The 16,855-nt window shown below is 36.6% G+C and overlaps 1 protein-coding gene across 7 annotated transcripts in view; it reads right to left on the reverse strand.

Moving 5' to 3' along the window:
- Positions 1-16,855, reverse strand: part of WDFY2 (WD repeat and FYVE domain containing 2) — a 179,029-nt gene that overhangs the window by 54,945 nt on the left and 107,229 nt on the right. For all 7 annotated transcript variants that reach the window (XM_042963255.1, XM_042963067.1, XM_042963131.1 and 4 more), the window contains one exon: positions 2,646-2,700. In XM_042963255.1, coding sequence (XP_042819189.1) covers positions 2,646-2,700 — 55 coding nt within the window. The remainder of the gene's footprint in view (positions 1-2,645; positions 2,701-16,855) is intronic.

The following is a 16,855-nucleotide window of genomic DNA, read 5'->3' on the forward strand; positions in this document are numbered from 1 at the left end:
CGTGGGACTTTCCCTCTTGTTTCTCTCACAGGCTTAGCATTACATTAAAAAAAGATTTAATGACAACTGGGATTTCAAAATACCTTGATAAGCTGAGATGATGGACTAAATAAAATGAGATGATGAATAACAGAATGTGAAGTCCAGCATTTAGGCTAAAAACAAAACAAAACTACTCCCTCCCCCCCCTCCCCAAAAAAGCAATAGCTTCACAAGTACAGGCGATGTAGCCTAGTAACAACAGAAGTGAGAACCATTAAAGAATTTGAGCTGCTCCACAAAAGCCCACAGTGTAAAGTGACTATCAGAAAGTTCACCCTTTATAGTAGAACAGGACCAGGACAGCAAGGAAATACCATTTTGTGGTTATCACATTACATGTATGTATTGGTTATCTGTATGTATTGGTATGTATGTATTGTGTAACAAATTACACAAAAACTTAGTGGGTTAACACAGTAGACATTTCTTATCTCGGAGTTTCTGTGGATCAGAAATCTTGGTGCAGCCTAGCTTGGTACTACCTCTGCTAAAACATGTCTCACAGGATAACATCAAGGTATGGGATGGGGCTACAGTCTCATCTGAAAGACTGACAGAGGGAGGACCTGCTTCCAAGCTCTCTCATATAAGTGTCTACAGGATTCAGTTCCTCACAGGCTGCTGAACTAACTGAAGGCTTCAGTTCCTTACCAGCTGTTGATGTGGCCTCCCTTAGTTCCTTACCACATAGACTTCTCCACAAAGTAGCTCACAAGATGGCAACTGGCTTCCATGAGAACCAGCAAGAGCAGGAGAAGGCAAGCAAGAAGGACTAGTCTCTTTGTCACCTAATATTAGAAGTGATATCTATCATTTGCCATATTTCAGGTCCAGTCTACGCTCAAGGGGAGTCTATGCTCAAGGGCATGAATACCAGGAGACAAGGATCATTAGGAACCATCTTAAAGGCTGCCTACCACAATGTGTCACATTTTAAATGGTCCCAAAGGTACAATATGATATCCCAAGACAACTGTGACCAAGAGAACTAAAAAACTTTTTTCAAGAACAAAAATTCAGGCCATGTAAAGGAGAATGCAAAATGTTTAGGCTAAAAAAGAGAAGGGATAAAAGGAGGAGAGGAGGGGACCAGGGTACGCTTGTAGGCAGGTACTATACATGTCTTATTCACTATTAAAATCCTCAGTTACTGGAACACATTAGGTATTCAGTGAATACTTGGTAAGTGCTATGTGAAAAAAAATTAAAGACTAAATCCATAGGGAAATGAATTTTGGCTCAAAATCTAGAAATAAGGAACTTAACGCTTAGAATTTTATAAAATCAGGACAGGTTGCTAGGTATGTCTCTGGAGGTATCAAAAGAGAGGCTGGATGATCATGCAGGATGAATGAAGTCAAGAAGTGTGGATGAAATAACCTCTAAGTGTTAAAAGATCCACCTTTAATGTTCTGATCCCATGACACTATTGGTCTGGATAAATAAATCATTACTGAAAATGGCTCCTGATCCATATTCTGGCCATAGCCTATGGTATACTGCCAATGTTGAAGACACGATAAAACCATAATTCCTTCCCCTTAGACAACATGAACCCTCTAAGCCTTTAAAAATATTTAGCCAAAAAAGAAATGAGTCCCATGTGAAACAGCTCACTCCTGACACTGGCCCCACTCTCCATGCTGCTGCACTGCTTTGCAGCAGTGTGGTGTAGTAGAGACAAAGGACAAAGGCTGGGGGTTCTGGAATCACAATGACCTGGTCTGGCTCTGCACTTTACCAGCTATAGGAGCATAGGCCAAGTCATTCAAGTCATTCAACTTCATTAGGCCTCTCTTTCTCTTTTTCTCTTTCTTTCTTTCTTTCTTTCTTTCTTTCTTTCTTTCTTTCTTTCTTCCTTCCTTCCTTCCTTCCTTCCTTCCTTCCTTCCTTCCTTTCCTTCTTTCTTAATATGAAATTTATTGTCAGATTGGTTTCCATACAACACCCAGTGCTCATCCCAACAGGTGCTCTCCTCAATGCCCATCACCCACTTTCCCCTCCCTCCCACCCCCCATCAACCCTCAGTTTATTCTCAGTGTTTTAAAGAGTCTCTTATGGTTTGCCCCCCTCCCTCTCTAACTTTTTTTTTCCCCTTCCCCTCCCCCATGGTCTTCTGTTAAGTTTCTCAGGATCCACATAAGAGTGAAAACATATGGTATCTGTCTTTCTCTGTATGACTTATTTCACTTAGCATAACACTCTCCAGTTCCATCCACGTTGCTACAAAAGGCCGTATTTCATTCTTTCTCTTGCCACGTAGAATTCCATTGTGTATATAAACCACAATTTCTTTATCCATTCATCAGCTGATGGACATTTAGGGTCTTTCTATAATTTGGTTATTGTTGCAAGTGCTGCTATAAACATTGGGGTACAAGTGCCCCTATGCATCAGCACTCCTGTATCCCTTGGGTAAATTCCTAGCAGTGCTATTGCTGGGTCATAGGGTAGATCTATTTTTAATTTTTTGAGGAACCTAAAGACTAGGACAATATTCACCTCAAAGGATTGCTTTGTTTTGTTCCCCATGAATATTGTAAAGTGAAGCCATCAAGAAACATTTCAAAGTCTAGGTAAAAACACCACTCTCTCATTCCTACCTTGATAGTTTTTCACAGGAGTCATCTTGTTATAATCTTCTGATAAAATAAATTCCTGTAAAAGAGAAGAAAAATATCAAGCAAAAAGAAATTCTTTAAGGGAATAATTATGTTTCGATAAAACTAGATGGTATAAAGAAACATAAGCACAGAATTACATCTAACATTAGTATTTTGCCAATCAACTCAGCATTTTTGTATGCCTTTAAAAGTAGCAATCATAATTATGATCCAATGTAGTTATAACTGTTATCTTTTAATGCTGAAGTTCATTTTTTTTTCTTTTTTTTTTTACTTATGTATGAGAAGAAAACTGGATCAAGTTCAGAGTCTTGACACTAGTCAATTTTGAAGATTACCCTGATTCCAAGTACTTTTTTCTCAATAGTGCCACAGCTGAAGATCTGCAGGGCTCTGGCCAGTGAGCAAAGAGATGCCAATCTTGTACTAGAGAGACAAATCGGGTATTTTAAAGATTCTGTTTCTAATATCAGTAACTTATTTTTCCTCACAACAAGCTTCTCAAGGCTGCATCTGATTCGTGCCCATATCCCTATGGTACATGGCACAGTGTCTTGGTGCATTAAGAAATCAATAAATATCCATCAAACAGATACGTGAAAGGCATCTCCCCAATCTGATGAGATTAATCTGGAGATCAATTTACTCAAAAATAGTTTCTATACAACACACTGAATACACTCTTTGTGAGGACACCTAAAACACAAGTGGGTGAGTGTGTGTGTGTGTGTGTGTGTGTGTGTGTACACTTCACCTAAGCATCTACATATACAATGACTTATATGTAGAAACTAATCAAGTGTTTATAAGCCTCAGCCAGGTTTTGAGTCTTTCAAATGCAAATACCCATATACTCTTAAAGAGTAAGTTGTCAAACATAAGGAAAGCTGCAAAGAATAATAAATTGATGCCTTCGTCTGAGCTTAGAAACAGAACAATGAATCTGTTCAAAACATTTGGAGGATTCCAGAATCTTCTCTTGATGACTTAAAGAAAGGTGTGTGGGCGGACAGATGTATAAACTCCTTAATTGCTATCTGGGTATTTACTGAGTTGATATAGTGTAACTTTTTAGAAGAAAATATTATTTTATTGTCTTTGTGATAGATGCCACAAAGGTAAGCATGAGGTGACAGATATGACAGAATATAGGACGTATCAAAATTCCTTTGAGTGTTCACTTTTCTACCCTATCCCTCCTTAAGAAGTTTAGCTACAAAATGGATTTTCTTCACCATGATTTTCTAAGTAAAAACATTATTCAACTTGTCACTTTTTAATTCCTATCAGTTATTCCTTCAAGAAGTAGCACTCTACTCATTTCTCATTTCTGAAGAGTCAGACTCACAATGGAAGAGAGGAGGCTAAGTAGTAAAGTCATTCTCCTGTGAGAAGCTAACGGTGGGGGTAAGGAAGGTGGGTACACGTCTACGCAGCAATTCTCAACCGCCCTCCATCACAACCAAGAGTAGCTTGCTCCTGAGCCTCCCGCTTTAGAGGGCCCCAAGTTTCCTCACACACACACTAAATAGATTTATTAAAGACCATCATGATCTAGGCAAGTGTTTACTAAGTTCATAGAGTTCATGTGCTACTTTGATTATACTGAAATGGTTCTCCGGTTTGAGCCAAAGGTAGCTCCATTCCTTTCGCAACAAGGCACGATATAAAATGAAACCCACTTGATGCAGATCTGTATTTAGAATCAACATATTAGAATTAGCATACACAACACAATTACCAGTTCACTTAAATTTTTTTTTTACAATTTTTGCAATTGCCAGTAAACTTAATTTTTTGTTCATTTGTTTTTCTTATGAAAATAGCAACACACAATCGTGGAGAAAATTGGCGAGATTTTGTCAGCCTTCTTTCATTCTTTTTTTTTTTTTTGATCAAAGAAACAGCCTATTTTATTTTTTTAATGTTTATTTTTGAGAGAGAGAGAAAGAGTGTGAGTGCAGGAGGGGCAGAGAGAGAGGGAGACACAGAATCTGAACCAGGCTCCAGGCTCTGAGCTGTCAGCACAGAACCTGACACGGGGCTCGAACCCACCAACTGTGAGATCATGATCTGAGCCAAAGTTGGACGCCTAACTGACTGAGCCGCCCAGGAGCCCCGAGAGAGAATCTTAAACAGGCTCCACGTTCAGCGTGGAGCCCTACATGGGGCTCCATCCTACAACTCTGGGATCATGATTTGGACCAAAATCAAGAATCGGAGGCTCAACTGACAGCCACCCAGACACCCCGTCAAATTGACTTTTTAAGAGATTTTATCTATTAACACTCACTAACAGTATAATATGCAAGTATGGCTGTGGCTTAGATTATTTTCTTAGGTTTGCCCAACCAAAGCTCAGTAGATCAACAATGTGCACATTTAAAAAAATGTTTTATCCATCCTTCTATTTTCCCCTCTTTACATTCAACTGACCACATATCTATCATCCTAACTTTTTTCTCAGATACTTACTTTTTTTAGAGCGTTTGTAAATTCACAGCAAAATTGAGAGGAAGGTACGGAGATTTCTCACATACTCCCTGCTCCCCTCCAAATAATCTCCCCCATTAACATCCCACACCAGAGTGGTACATTTATGATAACTGATGAATCTATATTGACACATCATTATCACCACCCAAAGTCCACAGTGAACCCTGCCGTAGGGTTCACTCCTAGTATTGTAAATCCTGTGATCTTTGATAAATGTATACTGACATGTGTCCACTATTTTAGTGTCATGCTGAGTTATTTCCACTGCCCTAAAAATCCCCGGTGCTCTGCCTATTCATCTTTTCTCTTCCCACCCAATCCCTGGCATCACTGATCTTTTCACGGTCTCCAAAGATTCATCCTTTCCAGACTGTCATACACTTTGAATCATACAGTATGCAGCCTTTTCAAATTGGTTTCTTTTACTGAGCAGCATGCACTTAAGTTTCCTCCATGTGTTTTTATGGCCTGATAGCTCATTTCTTTCTAGCCCTGAATAATCTTCCATTGACTGGCTGTACCACAGTTTATTTATCCTTTCATGTACAGAAGGACATGTTGGTTGCCTCTAAATTTTGTTAATCATCGATAAAGCTGCTATATACATCTGTGTGCAGGTTTTTGTGTGGACGTAAGTCTTCCATCCCTTTGGATAAATAGTAAGGATCGCTGGGCTGTATGGTAAGAGTGTGTTTAGTTTTAGAAGAACGACCAAACTGTTTTCCCAAGAGGCTGTACCATTGTGCATTTCCATTAGCGATGCAGGAGAGCTCCTGCTGTTCCACATCGTTGGAATCATTTGGTGCTATCAGCGCTCTGGATTGTGGCCGCTCCAACAGCTGTGGTGGTATCTAATTTTAATTTGCCTTTCTCTGATGACACAGGAAGTGGAGCATCTTTCATATGCCTTGCCGTCTGTAGATCTTCTTTGCTGAGGTGTCCATTAAGGTCTTTGGCTCATTGTTCATCTCTTATTGTTGAGTTTTAGTTCTTCATATATTTTGGATAACTCCTTTTATCAAATATATCTTCTGCAAATATTTTCTCCCATTCTGTGGCTTGTCTTTTTATTCCCTTGGCAGTGTGTTTTGCAGCGAAGAAATGTTTCATTTTAATGAAGCATAGTTTATCAATTCTTGCTTTCATGGATCATACCTAAGGCATAATACCTGAAAAGTCATCACCAGGGGCGCCTGGGTGGCTCAGTCAGTTGAGTGTCTGACTTCAACTCAGGTCATGATCTCACAGCTCGTGGGTTAGAGCCTCGCATCAGGCTCTGTACTGACAGCTCAGAGGCTGGAGCCTGCTTCAGATTCTGTGTCTCCATCTCTCTCTGCCCATGCCTGCTCACATTCTGTCTGTCTCTCTCAAAAATAAATAAACATTAAAAAAAAAAAAAAGTCATCACCAAACTCAAAGTCTTCTGAACTTTCTCCTGTGTTACCTTCCAGGAGTTTTACGGTTTTGCATTTTGCATTTAGGGTCTGTGATCTATTCTGAGTTAGTTTTTGTAAAGGGTATAAGGTCTGTGTCTCTATCTGTTTTTCACACGTGGATATCCAGTTGTTCCAGCAAGATTTGTTGAAAAGACTATACTTTTTTTCTCCATTGTATTGTCTTTGCTCCTCAGTTGACTTTATTTATGAGGGTCTATTTCTGAGATCTTTATTCTGCTCCACTGACCTATTTGTCTGCCCTTCCACCCACGCTGACTATCTTGATTACTATAGCTGTACAGTAAGTCTTAAAGATAGGCAGTGTCAATCCCCCAACTTTGTTCTTCTCCAATATCGTGCTGGCTATTCTGGGTCTTTTTCCTCTCCATATAAACTCTAGAATCCGTTTGTCGATATCTATAAAATAACTTGTTGGGATTTTGGTTGGCACTGCACTGAATGGATGGATCAAGTTGGGAAGAACTGACATCTTGACAATATTGAGTCTTCCTATCTGCAAACATGGATCTCCCTCCATTTATTTCAGTTTTTTAAAAATTTTACTCATCAGAGTTTTGTGGTTCACCTCATATAGACCTTGTACATATTTTGTTAGATGTATACCAAAGTATTTCATTTTGGGGGGCGCTAATGTAAATGGTACTGTTTTTAATTTCAAATTCCATTCCAAGACCCTCATTGTTCATTACCGGTATATAATAAACAAATGACCTTCATATATTAACTTTGCATCCTGCAGCTTTAATATAATTGTTTATTAGTTCCAGGAGGTTTTTTGGTCAATTTTTTTGTCAACATTTCTTAGATTTTTCTACATAGGCAATCACGCCATCTACAAAGAGTTTTATTTTTTTTCTTCCCAATCAGTATATCTTTTATTTTCTTTTTTTTATCTTACTGCATCAGCTAGAACTTCCAGTACAACATTGAAAAAGAATGGTGAGGGGGTCATCCTTGCCTTAAACCTGATTTTAGTGGGAAAGCTTCTGATTTCTCCCCATACCTAATTGTTTTTAATGTTCACTGTAACAGATCAAACAACTCTGTTATGTATAAGTAAAAAGTCAGTAATTATCTCCACCTTCTATCTCATCCCTTTAAGGAAACCAGAGTTAATAGTCTGGTATCTCCTTTTTTAAATTTTTTTTTTTTTAACGTTTATTTATTTTTGAGACAGAGAGAGACAGAGCATGAATGGGGGAGGGTCAGAGAGAGAGGGAGAAACAGAATCGGAAGCAGGCTCCAGGCTCTGAGCTGTCAGCACAGAGCCCGACGCGGGGCTCGAACTCACGGACCGTGAGATCATGACCTGAGCCGAAGTCAGACGCTTAACCGACCAAGCCACCCAGGCGCCCCTTTTTTTTAAATTTTTTTTTTTTAACGTTTATTTATTTTTGAGACAGAGAGAGACAGAGCATGAATGGGGGAGGGTCTAGTCTGGTATCTCCTTTTACATCTTTCTTTCTCTTTTACCTTTATGTTAACACATGTAAATACATATACATATAGGGCTTTTTGTTTGTTTTATTGCACAAACATAGGGTCACACGATAGACATTACTTTACAATTTGCTGTTTTCGTTTATAATACATCAGAGCTATCTTTCTAGGGCAAAACACATGGTTCTAATTTATTCTTTCTGGTGGCTGTCTAGTACTCCAAAACATGAATACGCCATACTTTATTCATGTACTCCCTGTTAAATGGACATTGTATTTGTCTTCTATATATTACTATTGTAACAATACAGCAAGAAATGCCTTTGCATGTATAAACATATGAATTAATGTACATGTTGAAAAGATTGCTGGCTCAAAGATTATAAACACTTAATATATTTTTTTAATTTTTTTAATGTTTATTTATTTTTGAGAGAGACAGAGACAGAATCCAAGTGGGCTGGAGCAGAAAGAGAGGGAGACACAGAATCTGAAGCAGGATCCAGGCTCCGAGCTGTCAGCACAGAGCCTGACACGGGGCTCGAACTCACAAGCTGTGAGATCATGACCTGAGCTGAAGTCGGACGCTCAACCGACTGAGCCATGCAGGCGCCCCATAAACATTTAATAATTTAATAAACTCTGCCAGATCTCACTTTCCGGAAGTATGCAGCATTTCAGTTCCCTGCCATCTGACCCTCATACGATAGCCTATTTCCCCATACGTAATCAGCAGTGGATATTACTCATCTTTTCCATTTTTTGCCAAATTGATGTCCAAAAAAATATAACTCACTATGGTTTAATATGCATTGTCCTAACTGCTTATGAGCTAGAGTACTTTTTATATGTTTATTTGCCATATTCATTTCTTGTTCTGTGAATTTCCTCCTTAAATCCTACCACAGCTTAGTTTCTTAAAAAGGAGGACGTGAGGCAAAACTTAAGAGCTACTGCTTTATTTGCACGTGCAATATCAGCAGTGTGAGTGAAGGAAAAGCAAAGAGAAGCAGAGAAAGTTAGGTGGTCCGTCACCAAGCTGGCCCACGTTTCATGAAGAGGCCCAGTTGGTCCTCTAGCATACAGGAAGTCTCTGGCAGAGTTTAAACATCAGGCTTATATGCTGGAGGAATCTGTTGGAGGAAGGGATGGAGAGGGAATTTATCTGCCAGCTCTCTTCTCCCCTGCTTTAAATTTTGATCATAACTTAGCTTCCCCTCCTTTTCTGGAATATTACACTATCTAGCCTTTTTAAGAGCCACTGGGGAAGACAGATGCAAGTGCTGTGCTTCATACAACTCAGAAAGCTGCTGAGGAAACAGACAGCTATTTTCCTTAGGTTTTCATTTAAAGACAGCAAAGCACAGTGGTTAGGTTAAGAGCTTGGGTACTGGAGGCAAACTGTCTGGTTTGAATCCTGGCTAAAACACGTACTAGTTATATGATCTTGGACAAGCCGCTCAGGACCTCTTTAACAGTAATAAGGAGAGTCATAAGACTGTAGTGAGGATTTGGTTAATATTTATAAAGCATTTAAAGCAGTGCCCGGCATATAGTAAGTACTCTATGAGAGTTAGATAAAATAAATAAATGCTACCTTTGTGAAATGAATTAAGGAGTCTTTCCTTAAAAAACAAAACCAAAAAACTTCTGGGGTACCTGGGTGGCTCAGTAGGTTAAGCATCCGACTTTGGCTCAAGTCATGATCTTACGGTTTGTGGGTTCGAGCCCCGTGTGAGTCTCTGTGCTGACAGCTCAGAGTCTGAATGAAGCCTGTCTCCCTTCCTCTCTGTCCCTCTCCTGCTCACACACTCTCTCTCTCAAAAATAAATAAACAGTAAAAAAATTAAAAAAACTTCTGGAATATATTGAACAACTTAATAGAAGAACTAGAGAGAATTTTGCTATAAAATACTGAATGGTTCTTTTTTTTAATAGCAGCTCTTTAATAACTTTCCTATTTTCTCGTACAGTTATGGGTCTCATAAGCTTTCTTATCTCTCTTCGGGTCAAATTTATTAATTTATATTTTATTAAAAAATCATCCACTTCCTTGAAGAGTTCAAATATATTACCATGGAACTAACATAACATTGTCCTCTGATGCTTTTTTAACCCTCTTTCATAGAAAAGCAGTTCTACTACAAACGTTAGTTTGTTTCAACACGATTGGTAAATTAGGGAAACAATTTGAGCATAGCTCAAATTTCATGTCACTTTTGCAAAATTTTGTCCAGAAACACTAGATAAGCCCAAAAAACTGAACCAAGCTATGTAGGAATACATAAAACAGAGACACACAGATCTCCAACATTACCTGCTACTTCAGTGTACCAACCCTTGAGAGCCACATCTATCTACATCTGGTGTTAAAACTTGGCCTTCTGACTTCAGATAACCTCCGCCTACCACTTCAAATAAGTCACAAGCTGCAATCCTTCCGAGGCACACTTCCACAAAACTTCAGGGCTTTTTCAAGATAAAGTACCACAGTTATCGTAATGTTTATGTATTCCCTCATTTAGCACGTCTAAAACTATGCTACATTTTTACGAGTGTCCCATCTTTATTTTTTATGTATCACTAAGTTGTGGTTTTTTTCTTTTTAAACAATGTTTTTGAGTATTGTGTTCCTAAATTCATTTTCCCTAAGACTTTTATGGCTTTTATTGCAATTCTATACAGTACAGTGATTTTTAAAAACGCACATTGCATTATGGCAGAACTAAGTGGCCATATATATATATATATATATATATATATATACAAAATGTTACATCTCTTTCTTCATGCTCCAAATTATATACTTTTTATTTCTTGTTTTCTTTAATGAGATGTGCCAAGAAATTTATCTATTTTATCAGTACTTTCTAAAACCCAGCTTTTGGGGTGCTTGGGTGGCTCAGTCAGTTGGGCGTCCGACTTCAGCTCAGGTCATGATCTCGCAGTTGGTGGGTTTGAGCCCCACATTGGGCTCTGTTCTGACAGCTCAGAGCCTGGAGCCTGCTTCAAATTCTGTGTCTCCTCCTCTCTCTGCCCCTCCCATACTCATGCTCTGTCTCTGTCTCTCAATAATAAATAAATGTTAAAAAATTGTTTAAATAAAATAAAAATAAAACCCAGCTTTTGGCTTCATTTACTGTCCTTTTGTTTTCTCCATCTTTAATTTCAGGACTCATTTTTAGAATTCTCTCTTCCAACCTTCTTTTGGTTTATTTTATCACTTTTGGATAACTTAAGTTAAATGCTTAGGTTCACATGTGTAAATTTTTATTTTAAAGTAATAATATTTTAAGGTAAAATTCTCTAATGCAGATTTGACTGTATTCCATAAGTTTATATATAAAGTGGTTCTCATTTAAAGCAATTTTTGCATTTTATGTATTTCAGGAATATATTGTTTATATGTTTACTTCCTCTTTAAATGAATAAATTACTTAGAAAAAATGCTTACTTAATAAGCAGTTATATTTATGGCTATCTTTTTGTTGCTACTTTCTAGCTTTATTGGTTTATATTCAGAAAACATAGTATCTTTACTTTTTAGAATTTACTAAGATTTTCCTTTTCATCAAGATACTCTGTAAATGTTCTGTAGATATAAGAAAAAATGCAACTTTTTTCCAATGTTTTTTTTTTTTTTTTCCCCTGGGGGGTGGGGGGCAGAGGGACAGAGAGAGAAGGAGACAGAATCTGAAGCAGACTCCAGGGTCTGAGCTGGTAGCACAGAGCCTGATGCAGGGCTTGAATCCACAAACAGTGAGATCATGAGCCGAAGTCAGACGCCTAACCAACTGAGCCACCCAGGCGTCCTAGAAAAAATGCAGCTTATCCAAAGTTCTAGATCTACTTGTATACCTATTCAGTGAAATGATGATAGTTTTCTTTTTATTTATTTATTTATTTATTTAATTTTTTTTTTTAACCTTTATTTATTTTTGAGACAGAGAGAGACAGAGCATGAATGGGGGAGAGGCAGAGAGAGAGAGAGACACAGAATCGGAAGCAGGCTCCAGGCTCTGAGCCACCAGCCCAGAGCCCGATGCAGGGCTCGAACTCACGGACCGCGAGATCGTGACCTGAGCCGAAGTCGGACGCTCAACCGACTGAGCCACCCAGGCGCCCCGATGATAGTTTTCAAATATTCTATAGTTTCATTTTTTTTTTTGCCTACTTGAATTTCACATTCAGAAATAGATGTATTAAAGAAATGTACTTTTTATTTTTAGAAATGTGCTTCATTTTAAATGTTTATTATTCTGATTATAAAAGTAATATGATACAGATAAAATTTTAAAATGGAATACTATCAGGAAGGAAAATTAAGTCTATAGTTCTGTCAAACAGTGCTAATTACTGTTAATATTTTGATGATTTTGCTTTTCCATCTTTTCTCTTATATACATAAAAACACATTAAATTGGAACAGTATACAACTGATGCTGTTTTATAGCTCTCCTTTTTAACATTATCACATGAACATCAAATATTTTTTGAAAATACATGTTTAATGGCTACTTAATATTCCAGTGGAAGGCTACATATAAGATGTTATCTAATTAATCCCTATTACATTTCTAAGACACCAATGTTTTTATTATAAAAATGATTATTAAAATAATATTTATTATTATAAACAATCTTTTTTTATGCTTATTTTCTTTGGATGGTTTTCTAGAAACAGAGTTACTGATATAAAAGTACAGATACTTCTCAAGCTCTATTACATATGATCAATACTTTTTCTAAATAGTTAATGCCTGTTTATGTCCCCTCTATCAATGCACAAGACAGCCTATTTTATTCAATGCTGGCTGACATGTATATAATAAAGTCAATGTTATGTAGGTAAAAATAAATTTTAAAAAATTTCACACATTAAAATGTCTATTAGCCCTTAGTATTTCCTTTTATGACTTTTCTGCTATTTATAGAATTTTAGTGCTTTTCTTATCTATTTGTATATGCTTCTCATTGATTGAAGATATTATCCTTCTGGTCATATTTTAAGCAACAATTTATTATTTTCATTGAAATTGCATCTATCTTTTTTTTACACCAAGAAATTTTGAATTTTATCCAAGTGTTATATTTGCCTTTGTGACTTGCATTGTTTTACGCTTACACATTCTTCCTGATAGAGACTGTTTATAAATGTCTACTCTATTTACTTCTAGTTTTTTGCTTTTCTTTTTTTAAGGCTTTACTTTGCACATCAAAGCTGCTTGTAAGACATGAGAAAAGGATTAAAATCGATCTTTTTCTTAAAAGCAAGCCATTTATTTAATAACTTCTCCCATCCATGACTAACTTGTGATGTCTTCTTTCCCATATTCAATGTTCTTACATATAATTGGGTCCATTTGGGAGTTATCTAACGCTGTTCTGTTGACCTCCTATTGTCTTCTTGGGTCAAAATGAAAATGATTTAATTACTGCAGATATAAAATCTGTGTTAACATAGAGGCTATGTGTCTCCTAATTTCTCTTCTTAAAAAGAAATGTAGCTCAATGATCATTAGAATAATCTTTTTATATAACAAGAAAGATCACATTAAGAATTCTGATTGGAATTGCAATAAACCTTCTAAACTCAGGAAGAGAAGAACTGACCTTTAAAAGCCTTTTTTCATGTACATTAGCAAATTTTTATAATTTTCTTTCACTAATTTTCCTATTTCTTTTTGAGATCACTTTTAAGAGTTCTGTTGTTAACTTCTGAGAATGGGATTGTTTCCCATTACTTGGTAGACTCTGAGTGAAAAAAGATTCATAGCTGGTGGTTTTGGACTAACACTGAAAAATAGTGATATCACAGTTCTTGAAGACACACTGTGGATCCACTAAAATTCTTGATTTGTGGTAGTTATAGTGAGGCGATCAATATAGGATAGAGTACTTGGTTAAATGGGACGTTTAGCACAGTCGTAACTCCAAAGGCAGAGTGAAGCACCATTCTACTCCTAAGTTTTAGAAGGAAAGGAAAAAAGGCGTGTTTCAGGTCAAATTAAGGAAAGAGGAAAAAAATGGCAAGACTGGTTAAGTTCCAATGTTATGGGATGTTGCTAACGGCCAGTGCTTTGGGCTGAGGATGGAGCAAAGAGTAACAACGGAGTAATGCAATTAAGCTTCTTTGTGCATTTGTGAACTTCTTTCTACTCCTCCTTATCTCCTTGAATCCCTATGAAAACCAGGTCTTCCATAATGAATCAATCAGAAGGTAGTATTACTTTATTTGGGCAACATCATACTGCAAAGAAAAGTTGCCAGCATGCCCTGTCATTAAAGAATGTACACGAAGGCTCATGCTTGTGTATACACATGCCATTCTCAACCCTCTTGTGACATGTTTCACAAGAATGGTGATTACTTTCTATTGGCTTACAAAAATGTATCTGTCAAGTAGATACCATGGCTCTTGTTTGGTTACAGAGGTCATCTCACCTGAGTCAAGTCATTACTCAGCTCTTTGTCAGTCTAAATTAGAGGTCAATGGACGGTACTTTATCATTCATTTCACTAAAATGAAACGTGTGGGTTTTCTAGTCATCCTTAGACTCCTACATATCACAAGTTCCCAGGGATGCCCTGGATTCTCCTGTGAAATGCAGGCAGTGACGGAACAGCAGACTATAATCCATGGTGCTGTGAGGCAGCTTTCGGTTCCACCCAAGGTACCAGGCATGACAGGGGCACAGTAAGGCCCACGTGCTGGAAGAAACTAAAGCATCTACATCCCCTGCAATGATACCCAAACTTCACATACATTTCAAGGCGGCGGCCCCCACCCTGGGCCAAGTACATCTCCTAACCAGTTTCCTACCTACCTCCCTGCCTCCCTTCTTCCCTCCCTCACTCCTTTCCTCCCTTCCTTCCTTCTCTCTTCCCCCCCCCAAAGTAATGTTCAACCACTGCAAAATATAAGAACTTTTTAGCAATCAATAATAATTAGGCTAGAAGGCAATGAGCTTGGCTCCTCTGCTATTCCCACAGCCGCCCTAACCCTTCAGTACGAGTTTACAGTAAAGGAGTGCTACACAGCTTCAAAGCGTGGCCTACCTGCTCACCTATGAAGTGTTAAGGTGCAATGAAATAGATTCTAAAAAATTCTACTCATAGAACCATGGTACCTTATACATAGTTGATATATATATATATATTATATATATATAATATATACATATATAAAATATATATATAATATATATATAATATATATATAATATATACATATATAAAATATATATATGCATTATATATAATATATATAATATATATAATATATACATATATAAAATATATATATATTATAGATATAAAAAATATATATAATATATCTATAATATATATATTATAGATATAAAATATATCTAAAATATATCTATAATATATATATTATATATATAAAATATATCTATAATATATATATAAAATATATCTATAATATATCTATAATATATATATAAAATATATATAAAATATATCTATAATATATATATAATATATATAAAATATATCTATAATATATATATAAGATATATATATAATATATATTATATATAAAATATATATATAATATATATTATATATATATAAAATATATATAATATATATAATATATATATAAAATATATATATATAAATATATAAAATATTTTAGTTTCTTGCTAATTGAAAGTTTGCCAATGATTCATTTCTTAATATACAGCATTACTTTAGGGAACAGAAATATATTCTAAAATTAGATTATTAGCTACTGATTCCTTGTTTTGCCTGTTGTGTATCAGAGCATATAAACTGATTCAATGCTTGATAAATCTAATTTTTATAAAGAAAACTGAATCACAGTCTCTGTATAGGTTTTCCTCTCAGAAAAAATACATCTCAAACCAACCAGCGAGGTCATACAAAAAATAAACAGGAACCCTTAACTCAGCCCAAATGTGGTAAGAATAAAAGAAGAAATCGTGTCATCTCCTTAACTATCCAGTAAAAGTATCACAAAGTAGACAGCTTTGAGGTACTCATGTGTGTGTCTATGCAAAACCATTACTGAAGAGAGGAGGTAAAGAGCTTCATGAACAGAGATACAACATTCCTGGTTGGGAGCACAGGTGTCTTCTTTCTGCGTTTGCCTCCACAAAAGAGACTGATTTGGGAATACAATCTGGGGCAGCCGCCGTGGAAGACAGTATGAAGGTTCCTCAAAAACTTAAAATTAGAACTACCCTATGATCCAGTAATTGCACTACTGGATATTTACCCAAAGAATACAAAAACACTAATTTGAAAGGATATATGCACCTCTGTGTTTATTGCGGCATTGTTTACAATAGACAAATTATGGAAGCAGTCCTCCACCAATAGATAAATGGATACAGAGATGGTACGCGCACACACACACACACACACACACACACACACACACACAGGAATACTATTCAACCACGAAAAAAAATGAAATCTGACCATTTGAAACAATATGGATGGATCTAGAGGGTATATAACAAGAAACAAAACAAAGGGGGGAAAAAAGACAAACCAAAATACAGACGTCTAACTACAGAGAACAAACAGATGGTTATCAGAGAGGAGGTGGGGGGGGGGATGGGTGAAATAGGTGATAGGGATTAAAAGTACACTTATCTTGATGAACACGAATATAAGGAATTGCTGAATCGCTATTTGTACACCTGAAACTAACGCAACACAATATGTTAACTACACTAGAACTAAAAGAAAAGAGGTGCACCCAAGTGGCTCAGTTGGTTAAGCATCTGACTTCAGCTCAGGTCA

The sequence above is a fragment of the Panthera tigris genome, chromosome A1, assembly GCF_018350195.1.
Source record: "Panthera tigris isolate Pti1 chromosome A1, P.tigris_Pti1_mat1.1, whole genome shotgun sequence".
NCBI classification, from domain to species: Eukaryota; Metazoa; Chordata; class Mammalia; order Carnivora; family Felidae; genus Panthera; species Panthera tigris.